An 18,810-nucleotide genomic window follows, 5' to 3' on the forward strand; every position below is an offset into this window, starting at 1 on the left:
CCCCTGGATTTACTCTGTAGAAATGGATTGGGCTTTGCAGATTAGTATTCAGCACATTCCACTCCCTCTTCACTATAATGCTGTTGTGATTCTGTAATGGGCTGAGAGCAAACGAGAGCCTTGCAGCTGGAAGTGTGAGGTTGAGGATGTATATTCATTCAGTTGTTTTTTTTTGGGCCTGAGTGCATGTGTATTCAAATGATATTTGTCTGTATGTTTATGTTCTTTTTTTCTCATCCCATGATGCCCTGGGAGATTAGTTGACTTCTGTAGGGTCTTGCTATTTCTGAACTTGGGTTTTTACCCTTTCCCCATTTGTACATCAGATAAAGTGACTCCTGTATATCGTCAAGAGATTGACTTACTTGTCTCCTGCCAGGGCCATTAAGTCCTCAAAATGCTGCTTTTGAAGGAGTTATTTGTTAAAACCACTTCAAATAAATGTTGTTGGTGGAAGGGGAAGCACAGATCTAGTTTAACGGCCCAGCTGCCAACTATAAATGTCTTCCCTTTTTTATCTCAAACACACTGTATATTTGATCTCCAGAATCTTCCATAGTTTTAAACAAGAAGCCTTCTTCACTTTTCTTACAAACCCACTCCTGATGCTCATAGAATGCTTTCAAGAGACTATTTAAAGCCTAGACACACACACACACACACACACACACACACACACACACACACACACACACACACACACACACACACACACACACACACAAATATCACCCTTTCTCCTTTTTTCTTGCTCAGATCTGTGATTGTAATATTGGGATTTATGCAGAAGCAGCTCGTTAATTGTGTTTGATAGGAGAACAAAAATAATTATTATTTAAAGTCTTGTGGTACAATAAGATGACAGGTTATTGCAGAGTGTTCTTTATGAATAAAATGAAATGTTTTCCCTAGCATGCACATTAATGTGCCGAGTGAGTCGGGACATAAAACCTTGTTTGTCTGAAACACAAAGAGGAAATAGCAGTTTGTGATGTCGACATTGCTGGAGTCAGTATTGCTATTGAGAATGTAATCTTGTTTATGTGTACTCTGGAAAATATACGGGCACCCACATCAGTTCTATTGTCTATTTGTTATAATGCATGCATGGATCATGTGTGCACAGGTGTGCATTATCAAAGTGGTGATGCCATTACAGCTGTGATGGTTTCTTGTCCTCGTGGGAGCTGCTCCCAGAAGAGCATTGCCAATGCACCTGATTGAGCCATTGCCAATTAGAGTGAGCAGACTCGGTGTGATCTGGCAGACACTCTAAAATGACTGTTTAGGTCTTTGTTAGTGCTGAATTTTATTAGATTTTATTGGCTGGTTTCCAACACTTTCAAAAAGCAATCAACCCTAAAACCGTGATTTCATATTTTGAAAATTATGCATCAGCGTCATGTCATATTATCCTTGCCATGCTTTATGAATCACTTTATTGTTATTTGAGAGAGATGTTGATAAAGATAGTGGCTATAAATAACACGATGCAGCTCTGACCTTCAGTCTGGCTCTGTGCCAGCAGTTGCTGCTCTTTTACAGTCGAGCAAACAAATATTTATGTTTACTTTGTTAAGCACCACTCCATGGCAAATTGCAGCAAGAATTAGTTAATTTGTATTTGTATAAATATGCATTTCTAAATGTATTTAATTTAGAGAAAGAGATAGATAGATAAACGTGTGTATTGGGATAAACTCATACTCATATGCACTAATAGTGTGCATATGAGTTAAACAATTCCTTAAGTACTGCACTGTGTATCATCACCTTATTTAAATATCTAAGTAATACAAATTAATGTAAAAAAGAACATAACTATTATGAGTAAAACAATTCCTTAAGTATATTGTGCTGTGTATTATGACCTACAGTAATTTACATATCACAGTAATACAAATGATTGTAAAAAAAAACATTATTATCATTACCATTATTGTCGTAATTACTGTTTGTATACAAGTTGCTCCTCTCTAATATCCAACATATTGACACACGGAACACTGAGCATGCAGAAAATGGTCTAATGAGCCTTTTTTTCCTCCTTTTTTTTACATTTGCTCTTGCACCTGGTTGAGTTTCTGGAGAAAGTAAAATGATTGAGCTGTGATCCCTGGCACCAGCTGTTAAGCATGGGGCTATCTGTGATGCTGTTGGCTGTTATTTTGTGGAAATACATCAGTGTGGTGATGTCAGTGCATGTGTACAAATCACGGAATATGTGGGCAATTCTGGGGACCAAATTCACCCTGTGCTCCAAAGAGTTTTCTCTTGTGGGATTCCTATATTGCAAGTTGATAATATCACCATACTCTTGTACACAACAAATAATTGGTTTTAGGAATACATTGGGTGTGATTAAGTTGGATTTGGAGGTTATGCAAAGCAGAATGTGATATATGTTTCCACCTTCCTTGTCCCTCAAAAAACTGAATGCTTTCTTTCTTGAAGTATGTTGTTCTATTTGCAACCCTGTCTCCTACAAATTACGTTCCCCCAGAACTAAACTGCATCTTCAATTATGTTGACTATAGAAACGTATTTTCACCCTGATTACGTCGGTGTTTGACGTATTACAAATATGTCTGTGATCAACATATTACAAATACATTGTCTGGGTCTGGGACGTTAACAACCCCCGTCCCGCCAAGGGGTCTCCAGGCCGGCCCCGTTACCGACTTCACACCGCCCTTTTCTTTTCCTCCGCAAACTTTAGAAATTCAAATATGCTTAAATCCACCGGGAAAGCAAGGAAACAAAAACACAAGCACACAATTATAAACATATTTGTAATGAACAATGAAACTAAAATATGTGTATAAGCAACGTATACGCCTATAATCAACATATTTGTAATATGTTGATCACGGACGTATTTGTAATACGTCAAACACCGACGTAATCAGGGTGAAGATATGTTTCTAGTCAACGTAATTGAAGATGCAGTTTAGTTCTGGGGGAACGTAATTTGTAGGAGACAGGGTTGCTATTTGTCGCTAGACAGGGTTCGGGCGGCATGTATGAAATCCAGTGAGGATTTCAGTTGTGAAGAAATTAGCACTACTCTTTATAGTCTTTTCTGTCCTGGCCATTCCATTATTTTGTCACTACACAACCAATTAAATAGTACTTGCTTTTAAAACAGAGTTAACATTATTCCAACTATGAAGTTAACAAGCTACACTTTTAAATCCCGCACACCAGAAGGAGTATCTTTCAAGGTTAAGCCTGTACTTACTAAACTTACTTACTAAATGGTTGTCATAAAAAGTATTTAGAGCACACTAACACTGTTTTACTGAGAAATATGTATTTATCAGCCAGTTATGTAAGTCTTAAAGATGCATTGTCTGGGATGGTATATTTGTACATTGAAGTGTTTAGTCAGCTGGCTAATAGACAACTGTTTTGCAAGCAAGGTGTTGGCTATTGCTAATGTTACCCACATTGACAGCTCATTGGTTGTATTGGGAGACATTTTGGCTTTTGTTTGTCAAACAAGTGGCTGCATGTCCATTGAATTACCAAATTTAATAAATAAAAACAGAGTGTGTTGCCTCTATGAATACACCGCGCTTCTACAAATCCATAATATTAGCCTAACGCAATGCATTAAAAAAAGCAGAACATTTGTTTAACGGAAAAATAACCTGCAACAATTTTGATAATTGGTTTAATTTTTTTTAATTTATTTTGTTATCAATCAATTACAGATTGAAAAGCACTACTTGCACTTGGACTAATCCGCACCCCTCTAGAGTGGTAGGGTCCGTCTCCACCTTTTACGAGGACACGGTTTTCGTCCATGCTAATTAATATTCCTCTTGCTCTTGACTGTTGTGCGCGTCTGGCAAACAGTGAGTACTTTAAATTACATAAATATACTTTTATTTATATTCATCACTTGCTTTATTTGATGTCGGCTACCGTTGGACATGCTAACTAGGTGTTAGCTCTCACCTGTGCAGAGCCTGCGCATAATGTTACGTTCAATGTCCCCTTCCCTCATTATCTCTGATTGGTGCTGTTGTATTGTTGAGTTCACAGTCTGATAAGTTAGTTGGTGCAAGCAGTTAAAAATGCCTCTATGTTAATAGTTGTATTCAGTCCTTTCTGTTTGGTAAAGAAACTAGGCACATAGCTACTTGCTAATAGCTGCCTTCTTTGATAAATTAAAGGTTGCTTTGCTCTTAGCTGGCAACATTGTGGCCTCACTATTTCACCTCGTTGCTGGCAGTGCAGTTTGTCATGTAGCCCCTTACAATGACTAGATTCTCCTAATTTGTTTTTATTTCTCCGTTTTAACACACACACACACACACACACACACACACACACACACACACACACACACACACACATACACACACATCTTGAATATGAGCCAAACAAGTTCTAATAAGGGCCTAATAGACGCATGCTACCATACATAATGACAAGCTGAATGGCGAAGCCAATTATGAGTAAATTTACTATGGATGAAGTGTTTCTGCAGACTGACATCAGGGGAGGAGACTTTCTCTGAGCACAGCAAGACACCCTTCATACCGTGAATCTAAATGACACTGCACGTTAAGCTAGCACAGTGTGGTGTCTGACAGAACTTGGTATGTGTAAGACACATCCACACATGCTGACTCCTGCAGTTAAATGCCTTGGTAAGTTTTACTGAGCCAGCTCAGGCTTTCTCGCCTGTTCTTGCTGCTCTGTCAACACGATCAGTAGCGACAACAACAATCTTTACTTTATTGCAGAAATATAAAAAAAAACAAGAATGTATCTGAAATGCAAAGATGAATGAATTGGGAGTGACTAAGTTGCGGAGCAGGAGCAGTTTAAGACATTTTATTAAGTCTTTTGAATGGTGATTATCATGTCATAAAATGTGTTCTCGAAGAATGTAGTACTTCAGAAACTCTCCTCTGTGTCATAATGTAAGAGGCTTAGGCCGGCTTCATGACACTAACTTCCTATCGCTTTAATAGGCTGCCAGACACTAACTTCTGTATCATTTTAATAGGCTGCCAGTCAAACAAGGGTGCAGAGAGTGAATAGGAAAAGAGTGAACGCGGTGTCAGTCACAGAGCCTTGTTGCCACAGATATTTAAACAACCTTGCTCTCCACGTTGCACAGCTTTAGCGTCCAATTGTATTTATGGCACATCTAGTCCTTATAAATCCACAGGTGCTACTTTGGTAGTGTGTCTGATTTATTTTTTCCCACAACTGTGAACTTCCTCTGAACCTTTGAAAACTGAGTGTGGCACACAAGCTCTTTTTCTTTTTACTTTAGCTTGTTACTGAGAGCTGAAAAAGGGTATTTCTAGTGGTGAGAGGGAGGTGGGTGTTCGTGAGATCTGTGACAGGGAAACAGAGGTTCATGGTATAGTCATAGTTAATCCTGGGGACTGTCATGAACAAGACTATAGCATTGGAGATGGGCAACATAATTATGAAGAATGCCTATTATACCATCTAGGCCCTTAAAATAGCCATGGGCCCTTCTTGTTATACTGTATGTCATCCTGTCTTTTGTCTCGGTTGACACTGGAGGACAATCATATCTTCTCCAGTAATAATGATCAAATTACATTTTTTTAAAATGTATTATTCGTTAAATGCTTTCTGCGGCTTAAAACACATGTACGACAATACTGTGATTCTATTTGGACTTGAAAATAATGTTTCTGCCATTTTTCATGATTTGACAATAATTTTAATTTTGTTTGTCCCGGCACTTTCGACAAATGTATCACTTGCATCATCAGATTGAAAATATCACAGATCTGAATATCGGCAATTAAAAATTAAAGCTACCTCAGCCCTTCATTTTACTGGTAATTTTTCACATATCCTGCCAGGTCTGTTTTAGACTGTTGTGTTGTGATTTGATGCTGACAGGCACCACACTCCCCTGGGTGCAAGCTAATTTAGAAAGCAGCCATAGAGTAGCAGATGCCAGATTAGTGTCAGAGCAAAGTGACTGATGAGGAGCCTCCTGGTCGTTGGGTCACATGCTGGCACTGTCGTACATATGCTCTTGCTTGTGGCCCCTTGTTGCGTCATAATAAATGAGTGATTTGTTTCCGCATACTCAGCTTCTATTAAGTGAGGGTTAAGTGATACTTACGCCGCCTCTTCTATTTTTACGGCGAGGTATAGAGACCTGTTTGTAGTGCAGCTTCATGCAGCAACATGCCGCTTTGACTCGTTATGACACTGATTTTATTAAAGTGGCAAATAATTGTATTACTTCCTTCAATATGGGTAGTTAGTTTCTGCACCCCAACCTCAAATGTAATGTGATAGAGAATGAGGTACCTGAATGGCACAAATGATTACACGCTATTGATTAACAATTCTTCATATGGCAGAGGACAAATCCTAAATACAACTAATAAAAAAGATTATGGGGAAAGAGTGTCGAAGAACATTTGTAATATTTTCATTATGGATATTATACCGGTCTATCGCTTATGAATCTAAGAAAAGAAAATCTATTTCAAATAGGTTTCTGTTAATGGAACAGTTTATGACTTGGTCGTCGTGAAGACACCAATGTGGTTTAATAGACTGTGACGAGTTCTTACCTACGTAGCTATTTATGGCCTTTCCCTATGAGCTACACTTTCACTCTGTTCTTGTCTTTTCTGTTCATGTCTTTTCTGTCCTCTGTTCTCTAAAAAAGACTAAAGGAGCTGGCTCTTATCCATGTTCACATTCAGTGTCGTGACTCAAGGGCGTTAAGGTGCCGGCAGCTTGCTGTAGTTTGATTGACTGTAGACAATACGACAGCCCAGAGAGACAAGTGGGACGTGCCCAAATACCCAGGAGAACACAATGACAAAATGCTAGTCTGTTCTAAGATCAAGTTGCTTTTTTACTGCAGGAGAACTATACATCTAAGTGACACATGCTAAATGTTAACACTGCAGGTTGCTGTGTCTTCTGCGACCCTGTGCATCTCTTTGAGTGTACAGCATTCACCAGTGGGTAGTTGCTGCGGCCTTCCTGTGAAGGTGGAGAAATTACACACTGACTGCACAAAATATCACAACGCTTTTGGCATTTGGTAGTCTAATGGGGTGAATTCAGGTGGAAGTCATTATCTCTTTTAAACATGAAAAGGGGATAATTGTCAAAATTGTCAAATTTTACTTTCAGAATATGTTTACTCCTTAAGGGGCGGGCTCTGTTGGACTTAGTTGTCTGTATTTAAGAAGATCCTGCTCTAAAATCTGGCATGTCTGTGTTGAGTTAGACGCCACCGTACAAACCTGCCCAGCTGTCTGCATTTGTGATGCATTTGTCAGTTTTTTTGGTCGGGGAGGTGCCAGTCACTGTCATATTTAATTTGAGAAGAAGAAGGGATGTTTTACTGTATGTATGGCACTTAAGTTTAACCATTAAGGTTTAAACAGTATAGCACAGAAAACAATTAATTACAAACCTATAGGTGAAACACAGACTCACGCCACAATTCCACAATCGTGTGAAAGAAATGTGCTTGAATCACAAGGGTGGCATGTTTTTCATTCAAAATGTTGACCATCGCCCAAAGGCCACGAGTTTAGAGCGTTCTTACTCTTGTTGGGTTTGTCACAAGAAGCTATACCTTTAACGTTAAATTTTTTTTTGTGATCATATCGGACACAAATGTAACTTTAGAGAAAGTCAAACTTTCCTCTGTAAAGCACAAGTTAATACCGGAATTGAATTTTAAAGTTCATGGCAGCGGATCACAAAACTTACAGTTCAGATCGTCTCAAAGTTTTGAGTCTTGGACAGGATCAGCAGGGGAAAAGCTAAGAGTATCCTCAATTTCTTTTTTTGTGCCGATACGATTGCTGATTGTCAATTAGCCATATTGACTGATACAGATTGTTTTTGTTTTGTTTTGTTAAAGCAGCTATTCAAGGCTTCAGACTATTTTTTTTTACCACAATTCAAATGATTAGGAAATAAAAAGGCCAACTTCGCTAATTCTACTGCCGATTTCATCAAGGATTTATTGTTTACAATATAGCAGGATCATGGATCAGGGATAACAATTAGGAAGCATTAACGCATATTTATGTTCAGTGAAACTCACTCCAACCCCATATTGCTTTCTCAACGACTTGAGGTATACACATTTGCTTGTTGTTTTTTAGGCTTAATAACTGCAGAATAGCTAATGTATAGTATAAAGTCGAATTTTTGTAAATTTAATATTAAATCTATTTTCCGCAACACTCCCCTCAAAACACTTAATGCAGCTTTATCTGCGCTTTATTTTAAATAAAAGGGGAAGGTAAAGACAGAAAGTACTATAACAGTGAAAGGTAGTGCAGAGTATTTCTCCTCCCCAGCACTTTTTCCAAAAATAGGGAATATAGTTAGCATGAAAGAGTGGCTTGTTCCCAAAATGTGGAAAGACAGCTACCGGGAGCCAGCTGTGTCCTACCCTTAGTGACCAGATGGAGGATTTAGTGCTAGCTTGGCCTGACACTTGACTTGGCTGACAGCTCTGTTGGTGAAATGCCTCCAAAAGCTAAAGCTTGACAAGTCATGCTTGTCATCATTTAAAATGAAATAGCAGTCTTGTGTTTTCAATAAGTGGGTTATTAGAATAATCTGTTTACGTTTGTTCCCCTCAGTTCTGAATGGACTGATACTTTTTTGGATACAACACAATCTATTTTTCAAATATAATGCAGCTGAGTGATTACTGATCGTTGACTTGTTTTGCTTCATTTAGACCTGTATATGTTGACACCAGACTGGCAACACTAGTGTTTTGAATGGGAATAGGATTTTCTAAGAAGATGTATGCAACCTCGCCTGACACTGCCTTTGGGCTGAGCCCCAAGTGTTGTAAATTCCTAACAAAACCCCTGCTGAACACACACAATTCATTCTTCATTGGTTAAGGGAATTAACTGAAGTACAGACATGGGGATGTGTGTGTAGAGAGAAAGAGATGAGAATGACCCTAAACTAGTGGCTCTATTTGTTATGTGGTCACTGAGCTTGTGGAACAGGGATAGGTGGATTTAGTGAAGAGGGTAGAGGTCTTTCATTTTCACTGATAGGGGGCTCTGGCATTGAGGGAATGACCAAAGAGTGGTAAGATCCAGCCAACTTCAATTACGACCCGTTGCAGTTTTCCTAGAGGTGCTCTACCGTGCCTTTTAAGGGGGAATCAATGAGGTGACAAATTGATGTGGACAGCAACCCCTTTTAGTTGTTGTGTTGCTGCATCCATGCCTGAATGCTCCTCTAAGCATGTGTGAGCGAGTGTCTTTTGAACGTGTTTGTGTTTGGCAAGCATATATAAATGAGCAGCACTTCCCATTCATGATAATTGAATGCTTTGGTCCATTTGTGTTTTGGTGGCTTATTTTCTGCCAGTGGCTTTAATGGCTTGTTATCTGTCTAAACCTGTTTTTAAACACTTTCTAATGGGTATTTACATGCATCACCCTCTGACACTCAGTGCCACTATTCATCTCACAACAACGGTGCTGAAGTTTTTCTCAAGGTTATTTTGGCTTTGTCATGTCATATCTGAAGATGGCTGATGAGCGCAGACCTGCTCAAGTTCACTGAGAAACATGGAACTGAACTAACCTTTCTGCTGGTGGGAGGGGCTCAAAGGAATCTGTCACGGGAATGCTTTCTGCTTGAACGGTTGTATTCTGGGAAATTGGTGGTCTGAAAAATTGGAGACATTCTACCTTTTATAAATCTTGATACTGTATTGATTTGTCAAAGTCAAAAGGTCATGTTGATATTGATGTAAAAGATGTAAATGAAATCACACCAGTCATAGGAGTCACTAATCAAATGTTGTCAGTATACAGAGATTTAATATTTCTCACATATATTTATCAACACAAAGGCCACACTTACACAAGTGAATCCCCTCCAATATATCCGTGTGAAGATAAAACAATATCTCAGCTTTTTGTTTAACCCTTGTCCTGTGTGAGCTCAGAAGCTTTCCTGGTTTTCTAATAAGGGGTCATATTGTTTACATTTCAATGCTCCAGTTTGAAATGTGTGTTTGCACTACACTCATATCACAACCTTTGATTTAAACATGCAGCAGAATATGATTGGAGGCAATCTGCTTCTCGGGTACTTTCTTAACTCTTTTATTTTGTTCTTCGTGCTTGCATAATTATCATGTGTGAATGTGGTGTTGAATCCTATGGGCTGATGTGATGTTGTCAATTTGACAATCTTCTCATGAGGCTGGTGTAAATTAGCCACAGCAAATTCAGTCCAGCATATAGTACAAAAGTACACGGGCACACGGTTTTAAACATTGTACACGCATGCTCACGATTGCCGTTTAGGGCAGCTGTAGCTATGTTGACGTCGCAGTGAGTGCTCATCACAAAAGACACCATAGTACAAGGAAACAAAAAGGAAAAGCATTGCTATAATGTGTTTGTGTGAAGGAGCACCTCAATGTGTGCCAGGTAGACCTCTACATTGTGTGAGATGTGATGTCCAAAATAGTAGTACTGTTCATGTAATTACAAAAAAGGGTATTCAAAGTGGGACTAAATGTGTGATGGGTAATGCAAAAAACCTGTGTTCTATGGCTAAGGTAGGTAATAGCTTGTCATTGAAAGCTAGTAAGTGTGTCTACCTTCCATCACATTTCAGCTTGCCACTTTTCTCTTATTTCATTGTGTTTATTATTAATCCACTATTCTTGAGACCTTCTTTCTCATTTTTTTCTGACAGCTCCCCAGCAGGCACCCACGAGGCCGAAATATTAATGCACCGCATTTGTCTTCCTCTGTCTCCGCAGGAAAAGAAGAGCATGTCGCCACCTTCAAAGGATCGGAGTTCTTCTGCTACGACTTGTCCTTGAACCCTATTCAAAGCAGCAGTGATGAAATCACATTGTCATTCAAAACGCTGCAGAGGAATGGACTAATGCTGCACACGGGCAAATCAGCTGATTACGTCAACCTGGCACTGAAAAATGGGGCTGTCTCACTCGTCATTAATTTGGGTTCTGGAGCCTTTGAAGCTCTTGTGGAGCCGGTCAATGGGAAATTTAATGACAATGATTGGCATGATGTCAAAGTAACAAGGAATCTACGTCAGGTAACAGTACAGAGGGTGATGCAGAGACTCAGTAAATGAATCAAAACAAATGCACTTAAATCATTACCATCATACAATATATTGTTTTTTCCAGACATTGTAATTGGATTGCTAAATTGAATCGTGGTGGAGATAAAACAGAACCACAACCGAGCAAGGACATCTAGATGAATTAAGACCTCTATTAAGTTACAGTTTGAGGGGAAAAGAAAAACAACTTATTTTCCCTTAAAAGCAACTACAAATCTGACAGTTTTCCGTATGTAAGTGACAATGAAATATGACCTAACTCAGGTCAGTTCCTTGGGAATAGTCCGTATCAACAAAGTATTAGAGGTAAATGGTTTATTTTTATGTTAAAATATTTGACCGCAGTTTAAATTTGATCTATGCCAGGTATTGAGTACAAATTTGTTTAAAGAATGATATCACTGCTGAGGGATTATTTTGTTTTAAAAGCATTTTAAAAGCAAGATTTTGGACAAAGTATAAACATTACATAAGCATAACTAAATCTCACTCTTATTGTTTAAAGATGGATGTAGTCTCCGTGACATCACCCATCTGAAGAGCTGGGAGGCATTTTAACATGGCGGTCTATAAGCAGCGACTCACTTTTTGAGCCATCCTAAAGTGGCCATTTGAGGAACAGCAATGTTTTGACACATGCGTGTTGGCTTAATTTCTTAACACCAGAGGTTGTGGCTTGGTCACTCTTTTAAATCAATGTTTTATGAGCACAGGCAAACCCTTCTAACAGGATCAATAGGCTTTAATGTGCTCTCCTACATGGCAAAGCTGACTCCCCTCTGCATTATTAACTTTAAAGAGACGACTGTATGTAGGAACATTGTGACCTGGTTAGGCAGCACAAGATTTCTTCCGTATTAGGACTTCTTTAGAAATCCTCGTTCTGAAACACCACAGGACGGTTCTTGAAACCACCCACTAATGGTGCCAATTGCATGTGACAACATTGCTAAAAAATGGGAGACTGGCTAGAATTGGTTCCTGCCTGATTCTCACCGAGAGCGGAGGAATCAGATGGGATGAAGAAAAGGTGTAAAGCAGGGCCTTTGGCAATTGTGCAAACTCATCCACCTGTAAGTTTGGATTCGCCTGGCAGGAGAGAAGCTACAAAGGTATTTGAATGTGTACATTGCAAACAGACTAACTACTACTGATTTGTACCAGTCCAACATATACAGTACTAAATGGTGTTGGAAGGCAACTGGCAAACCACCCTTGGACATCAACAGTACCAGTCTGTTGGATCCATGGCCAAGCCAAAGTTTTGCTAAAGCCACACATCAACATGTTTTCAGTGGCTTTCAACAGTAACAAGCCGCTCCCACATGTCAATTCATGTAAGCCACCACTGAGTCTATTAGTGAATATGATTTTCCATCCCTGCTGCTTAAAAGTTGCCACAACGATAACGAGATTTTGATCACTTTTTCCCCCCCGTTTACAGTAGTTTGAGGTGTTATGACTCACTGTGCCCAAGAGGCTGAATACATCAGGATATTAAGTTTCCTCCAGTACTCCAGGGCCTGATAGCACTGATAGGTAAGTGAGTCTCAATGTGCAACATGGCATTTGGGATCTCACCCCTGGTGCACAAACCAGTGCTACAGGTGTCTCATGTGTTTCATAACAGCTAGTCCAGTGACCATGTAAAGTTTAATGTAGCAAGGTCATAATTGTTGTTCATCTTGGTTCAGAGACTAATAGTTCAGCTGCACTCCAGGTAGAGCATCCATTTACTGGGGCAGCAGGGAGTCCTCTTACAGTGGTGGCTTAACTGATAATGGTGAAAATGATGATGAATATAATACTCTCTTTGGCGATAACTGCAATGTTATCTTAGTGAGAAAAAAATCTAGCAGAGTGGCCTCATGCCATCATTTGTCCTAGCATCTTTGCCCTTCACATCATTCTGAGAGAAATCTGCTGCTGCCGATACAAGACAATTGGGATGCGCCTGGATGTTGCAGACAGTGAGATTCAGCCTCTTTATGACCTGAAGATAAGTGGATGTGAAGATGTTACGTGGAGTGTTAGCTTAAGACAATGTTAGCTTTTCAAGTGCAAATATTTGCAAATTTCACCACAGTGTGACTAACAATAGATTGTATTTTATCATGAAGAACCCGTCAGACTGTTTAGTCTATGTTAAATGGATAACACATATTTCTTCCATTTACTCCTCTGTATCAAAACGATTATTGTGACCCGCATAAAATATTTGAGAATATTTATTTGATTTTACACAACGTTTTAGAAAAGTATTGTTCAGAAAACATCTCTAGTTTTGTTCCTGCTCATTTGGTGGGAAACGTTTGTCTTCACCTCAATTCCAATGCTGCTGCTTTTGCATAATCAGCACATTGATTATTGGCAAACCTCAGGATTTGGCCAGCTTGAACATTCACTGCATTCAAATTGTAAAAGAAAACCAAGCATATTGAGTGCATGCTCTTTAGGGGAATCAAAATTCCCATCCTCCTCATTCTGTGTCAGGGTGTTCTTTGCTTTGTCTCATTGCAGTAAAGTGATCCTAAAGTTCATCAATAAGACCAAAACGGAGGTACAGTATTGTATGAGACGGAAAGTCTGATGCACTGGATTGGTCTCCAGCCTAAAACCAAGTACAAAACACCGCAAATACCAGAACCAACAAAAGAAACAAAGCTTTAACGTGGTCTTGAACTTGGGACTTTGAAAGAGAGGGTCAACTGATGTGCTTTAGGCATTCTTTCTTCTGAACAAATTGATGTCTGTCATTCATAACCTTTTCTCAGGACTTGGGTAAGGGTAACGGTCGGGTCTTTTACAGAACATGGTTCAAAAACACCATGAATATCTTAGGGAGTTGCTGATCTAGCAATATTGTTATTTCCTTAGACTGCTTTTTTCTTGTTGAACTTATTTTGCCCTTTTTACTCTATGTTACTAACATGCTTTGGAATCCAACTAACATCATTCATGGAATGTGTCATTCTACTAACCAGTATGGTTTTTGCCGTTTTAACAATGTACTAACAGTATTGACCATCATATATTATTTGAGTAACAGTCGTTATTCTGTTCACAGTTTTTAATTTCCTTTCTCCCCCCTTTTCCACAAAGCACTCAGGCATTGGACACGCTATGGTAAACAAACTACATTGTTCGGTAGATATCATTCTAATTGTTTCTTAGTTTGGGTTTGCCGTGTGTTTCTTTTCTTTCTTTTTTTTTTTTTTTTACTGTAGACGTCATTTACAAAAAAGGGAAATTGCGGTTGGTACTCTTCTGCTTACTTTTTTCGAATCCTTTTTAATTTCTTGGTTCATTCATTGGTTTCGCCCTCTTTATTTCACTTGTTTCCTGTCCAATTCTGTTTGATCCACCTTTTTAGGAGCATCATTTCGAGCCTTTTGCATCAAGCTGTGGTTAAAAATGAGGACCTTCTTCTGTCTGGCTGGCCTGATGCTCTTTGGCTCAGCCAGTTGTATCCCCCATTCACTCTGCATGGCATGCACTTTGACTCTGTCTTTTGTCAACATGAATGTGACAATTAAGCTGTGTTTGTCATTGGTGCTTTTCCGGTGCGTTCTTATTTCTCTTTGTGGTGTCCATAAGCTTTTGCATGCATCTGCCACTGTGGCAAGTGTCAAGATACTGATTCACAGTATCCCAGCCTATCATTTTCTTTTTGTGGGCTTGTACTCAAAAAGAAAAGACACAAGTATGCATGCTATTTTTTTCTCGTATACCCCTCACTCATTGTCCATTACTAAAAGGTGATTGTGCTTTTCATGGCATGTGCTCCCTCTCTAACCCAGTAGCACTTTCTGATTTATTTTTGTAGAACTGCTGGACGTACTAATATAGAAAAGTTTAACTAACCTAGATAACATTCTACTAACACCATTTTTGTGTCTGCTCAAGTACCTTTAAGTTGCAGTACGGGAAATACTAACACTGTAGTATGGGCACTTCACTAACACTCAAACTAGAATAGCGTTCCTTGGAAGGCTTGCAGTCTTTCAACTAATCAAACTGGACAAAATAATACAAAAACAAGAAAAAAGACAATGAAAACAGACATGAAAATGGGTTTTAGAAACATATAGGGAAGTCTGTCATAGACAACAAGAAGGAAAGGCAATAACATTGCAGTATATAGGCTGTCTGAGTATAGCGTGTCCTTTCCCTGTGCTTTGTTCTCTAGGTAACAATATCCGTGGATGGGATTCTGACCACCACAGGATACACACAAGAAGACTACACCATGCTAGGCTCTGACGACTTTTTTTATGTTGGAGGGAGTCCTAGCACAGCTGACCTGCCTGGATCTCCAGTTAGCAACAACTTCATGGGCTGCCTCAAGGAGGTAAACACCACTTCTGTGTACACTCTGAGGTTGGTGGGTGTACAGGATATGACTGGCTTCACCTCAGGACTCCAAACAGGCCCTTCCACCCACACACTGACCCTGTCTCATCCTTTACACTTTAGCTTGTTTCTCCTCTTTCCCTCATACTCTCACACAAACTTTATTTTTCCTCTACCGCCCCCTCAGAGCGTTCATAATGTTATACATGAGCACACACATTCACTTGGTGGTGTCTGGTGTACCACACGGCCGCACACACAACTTTCTTTACCACAGGCTTCATACAGCTTCGTCAGGTGCACTTTAAACAGGAGCAGTGATCCTGGGATGAGACAGTTGGCTTTCCATGAGCAGTCAGCCAACTATCACACTTAACACCTCACAATTCTTCCACAGGGGTATTGGAATATCATTATTTTAGACGACTTACCAAATGCATCACCGTATTCCTGTTCTTTAGTGTGTTGTTGTAGTAGTGCGTCTATTACGTTGTGCTCTAAATGTGCAACTTGGCTTTAACCATCACCTTGACAAGCAGACACAACAAAGTGAAAGTACATCATTGTTTGATAAATACTGTCAGGGGATGTATTAAATTCAGCACATTTTGTATCTTTAATGCTCAGTGGTGTAATGGACCCTCTGGCTCATGATTTACTGACACTGTCATTTGTCACTTGCCTCTTTACTCATATGTTCTAGTATTGCTTTATAAAATGTACTCTATCCCCATCTAAAAGAGAAGGAGGTGATTTCTTCTGCAGAGGTTTTATAATTTATAAATGTCACTTTAAGCTGTACAGTAGTATTTTTAGTAGTATTTTTTTCAGTTGCTGGTTAATAGGGATTTTGACCTAAAGCATATACTTCACGAGCCACCGGGGAAATACAAAGATTTGATGCAGGTAGATCTCCAAAGTACTGCAAAAATTATGTATCTATTTATCTTTATATTTTAAAAGCTGTTTCTGGGTCCAGTCGTCCCTTTCCCTTTGTGTTGTTCTACTTTGTTTTGCACCGTTGTGTCCTACATTTGGTCTCTCACCTCAAGCGCAGGCTGTCGTCATCGGCGATCCTCTTAGAGGAGTCCAAGGCAGCTCTCTTTAATGAGCAGGCACAGCTTGGACCACATGTCCACATGCCATGTACAGCTCATTAGAGTGCTGGTTCTGATGGGGAGTATCTTAGTTAACTACAAGTCTCTGAGGTGCTCCAGATGTGGTGACATAGCTAGTGGAATTTGCATACCATAAGCACGACCCTTACTCCTCATGGTCAGCGTAATCACAGCGTCTACTCTTACTATCCTGAGATCAATGTTTTGAATTGCTCAAAAATGTAAAAATATGGGGAAATAACTGATGGTTCTCCTCGGATGTGAGGCCTAGAGAACATCCCCATGTGTATTTTCTCTGAGAATAATGTATTATTATTATTATTATTATTATAGATTTAATAGACAATGCAAATGGCATTATCAAAGTTAAAAAGGACTTGGTCCCTTCACAGTAAAGTCTATCCAGTTTGTTCTATTATACAGAAATCCCATCTCAGGTCAAACTCTGTGTATGTCAAGATAACATATGAGAGGTGGTTTAACAGCATGTGCCACAGTACACTGCCCTGATGGATGGGATGCTTAAAGTGGCGTGTTGCAGCTCTGGTGTGCAGATTCCAGTCTGAGTTGCCACGCCTGCCTGTTGGTTCTGATGGCAAAACAAACGCTGGTGCAGTAATTGCTCAGTTGTCACAGCCCGAGCTTGATGACAAATTAGTGCAGCACTACTAGTGCAGCACCAGTTGTAGCTCAGACCAAAGCTCCCTTTGACTCTGAAAGGTGCCCTTTGTCTTGACTATAAAGAATTGATTTGGGTTTATAGGCTGTGTCTGCTGCACCTTTAGTCTACATAACTAAGGTCCAGCAGGCGCAGATATCATCTTTTATTTATTTACTCCTCTTTACATTTGTTCTTGTCAGGAGTTTAATCAAATGACCTTTCTATTCCTATTATATTTCTATGAAATCTTTAAAACATTTAATTGGTTTCAGATGTAAAAAATATAAATGTTTTTTTTTTTTTTTAACAAGATAGAGGAAGATAGAGACGGTGGAAAAAAAGCCTGCCATTTTTGGTTTCCCCTTTTTTTCGTGCAGTAAAATGCAGTCTGATACAGTCAGTCACAAAGCATTTATAAGAAAAATAGCCTGAGCTTGCCTAATTCTAATGCACCTCCAGTGTGAGCGCCATCTACATGAACAGTTAGACACAGCAGATCTGATTCATTGATAGATGTAATGCTCCATGCAAACGCAATCCCATTGGAATTGCTCCCGTTTTCAGGTGAACGCTTAGCACGGCAGCAAATATAGAACATGGCCAGTGTTTTCGACAGCTGTACCTTATTGGATGTGTCCCATTGAAAGCAAAATAGATTTACAACTAGAACTATTTTGTCATGAAAATACATATGCATGTTACCATAATGGGGCTGTCTGTCACTTGATAACCTTATCTACTAATTAGTCGTGCGAGAGCGGTGTGGAAGAGATCATTGACTCCGCCCGTGCCCCCTGGGGAAAGTCTGTCTGGCATACTATTGACAGCTTCGTGTTTTAAGTGCCGATCTTTAAGATTTCAGTCCTGGTGGACTTACATTTTCTATTTGAGTGAAATCCATGGAATTGTGCTCCCGAGTTTAGCAATTCATGCAGCTTGTTGTTGACAAATGCATCAACAACAAGTTTTTTTTTTTTAGAATTGTGTGCTTAGTTAAATTTGTGTGTGTATATGATGGAGAAAATCTAAAACGGACATCTTTTCTGTGATTGTTACAGACACCCAGTTCTTAACACTGCAAATGGTTAAATATTTGAATACTTTCATCAGTGGTCCATTGGCTCAATCACCATTGTATTACCTTCTCCTGCAATAGATTGTGACTTAAACAGACATTTATGTAAATTAAATCTTGTGTTTTTTTGTACTTTGCAAATTGATTGACACATTTTATTAAATCACTTCAATGTGACTCAGAGTGCTTCACTGGTGAAGTAATTTTGAAATGCTGTCACCACACTGATGTTTTAATGAAAAGTTTTGACATTCACCAAAATGTTAATTACTTTCTCATATGGAAATTAGACATAACAAGAGCGAGGGATTCTCACCACAACAGCTGCATTTATCAAGATACTCTTTTCATTTCGGAGATTGGATAATGACAAAGTTACGGCTGTCTCTGAGTTTTTGTAAGACTTGCCAATTACAGTGGCACACTGTTTGATTTACACACAGTGTGGGACACAATGTTTC

At 39.2% G+C, this 18,810-nt stretch overlaps 1 protein-coding gene across 33 annotated transcripts in view; it reads left to right on the top strand.

The window, feature by feature from the left end:
* The window catches only part of LOC137779604 (neurexin-1a), a 231,760-nt gene that overhangs the window by 70,372 nt on the left and 142,578 nt on the right, over positions 1–18,810 (top strand). For 20 of the 33 annotated variants that reach the window (XM_068567607.1, XM_068567606.1, XM_068567610.1 and 17 more), the window contains 3 exons: positions 10,811–11,112; positions 14,245–14,268; positions 15,332–15,493. In XM_068567607.1, coding sequence (XP_068423708.1) covers positions 10,811–11,112; positions 14,245–14,268; positions 15,332–15,493 — 488 coding nt within the window. The other 13 variants (XM_068567613.1, XM_068567616.1, XM_068567623.1 and 10 more) reach the window with 5 other exon arrangements.

The sequence above is a fragment of the Clinocottus analis genome, unplaced genomic scaffold (assembly GCF_023055335.1).
Source record: "Clinocottus analis isolate CAN_PGR_092001 unplaced genomic scaffold, fCliAna1.0.p SCAF_8, whole genome shotgun sequence".
Taxonomy (NCBI): Eukaryota; Metazoa; Chordata; class Actinopteri; order Perciformes; family Cottidae; genus Clinocottus; species Clinocottus analis.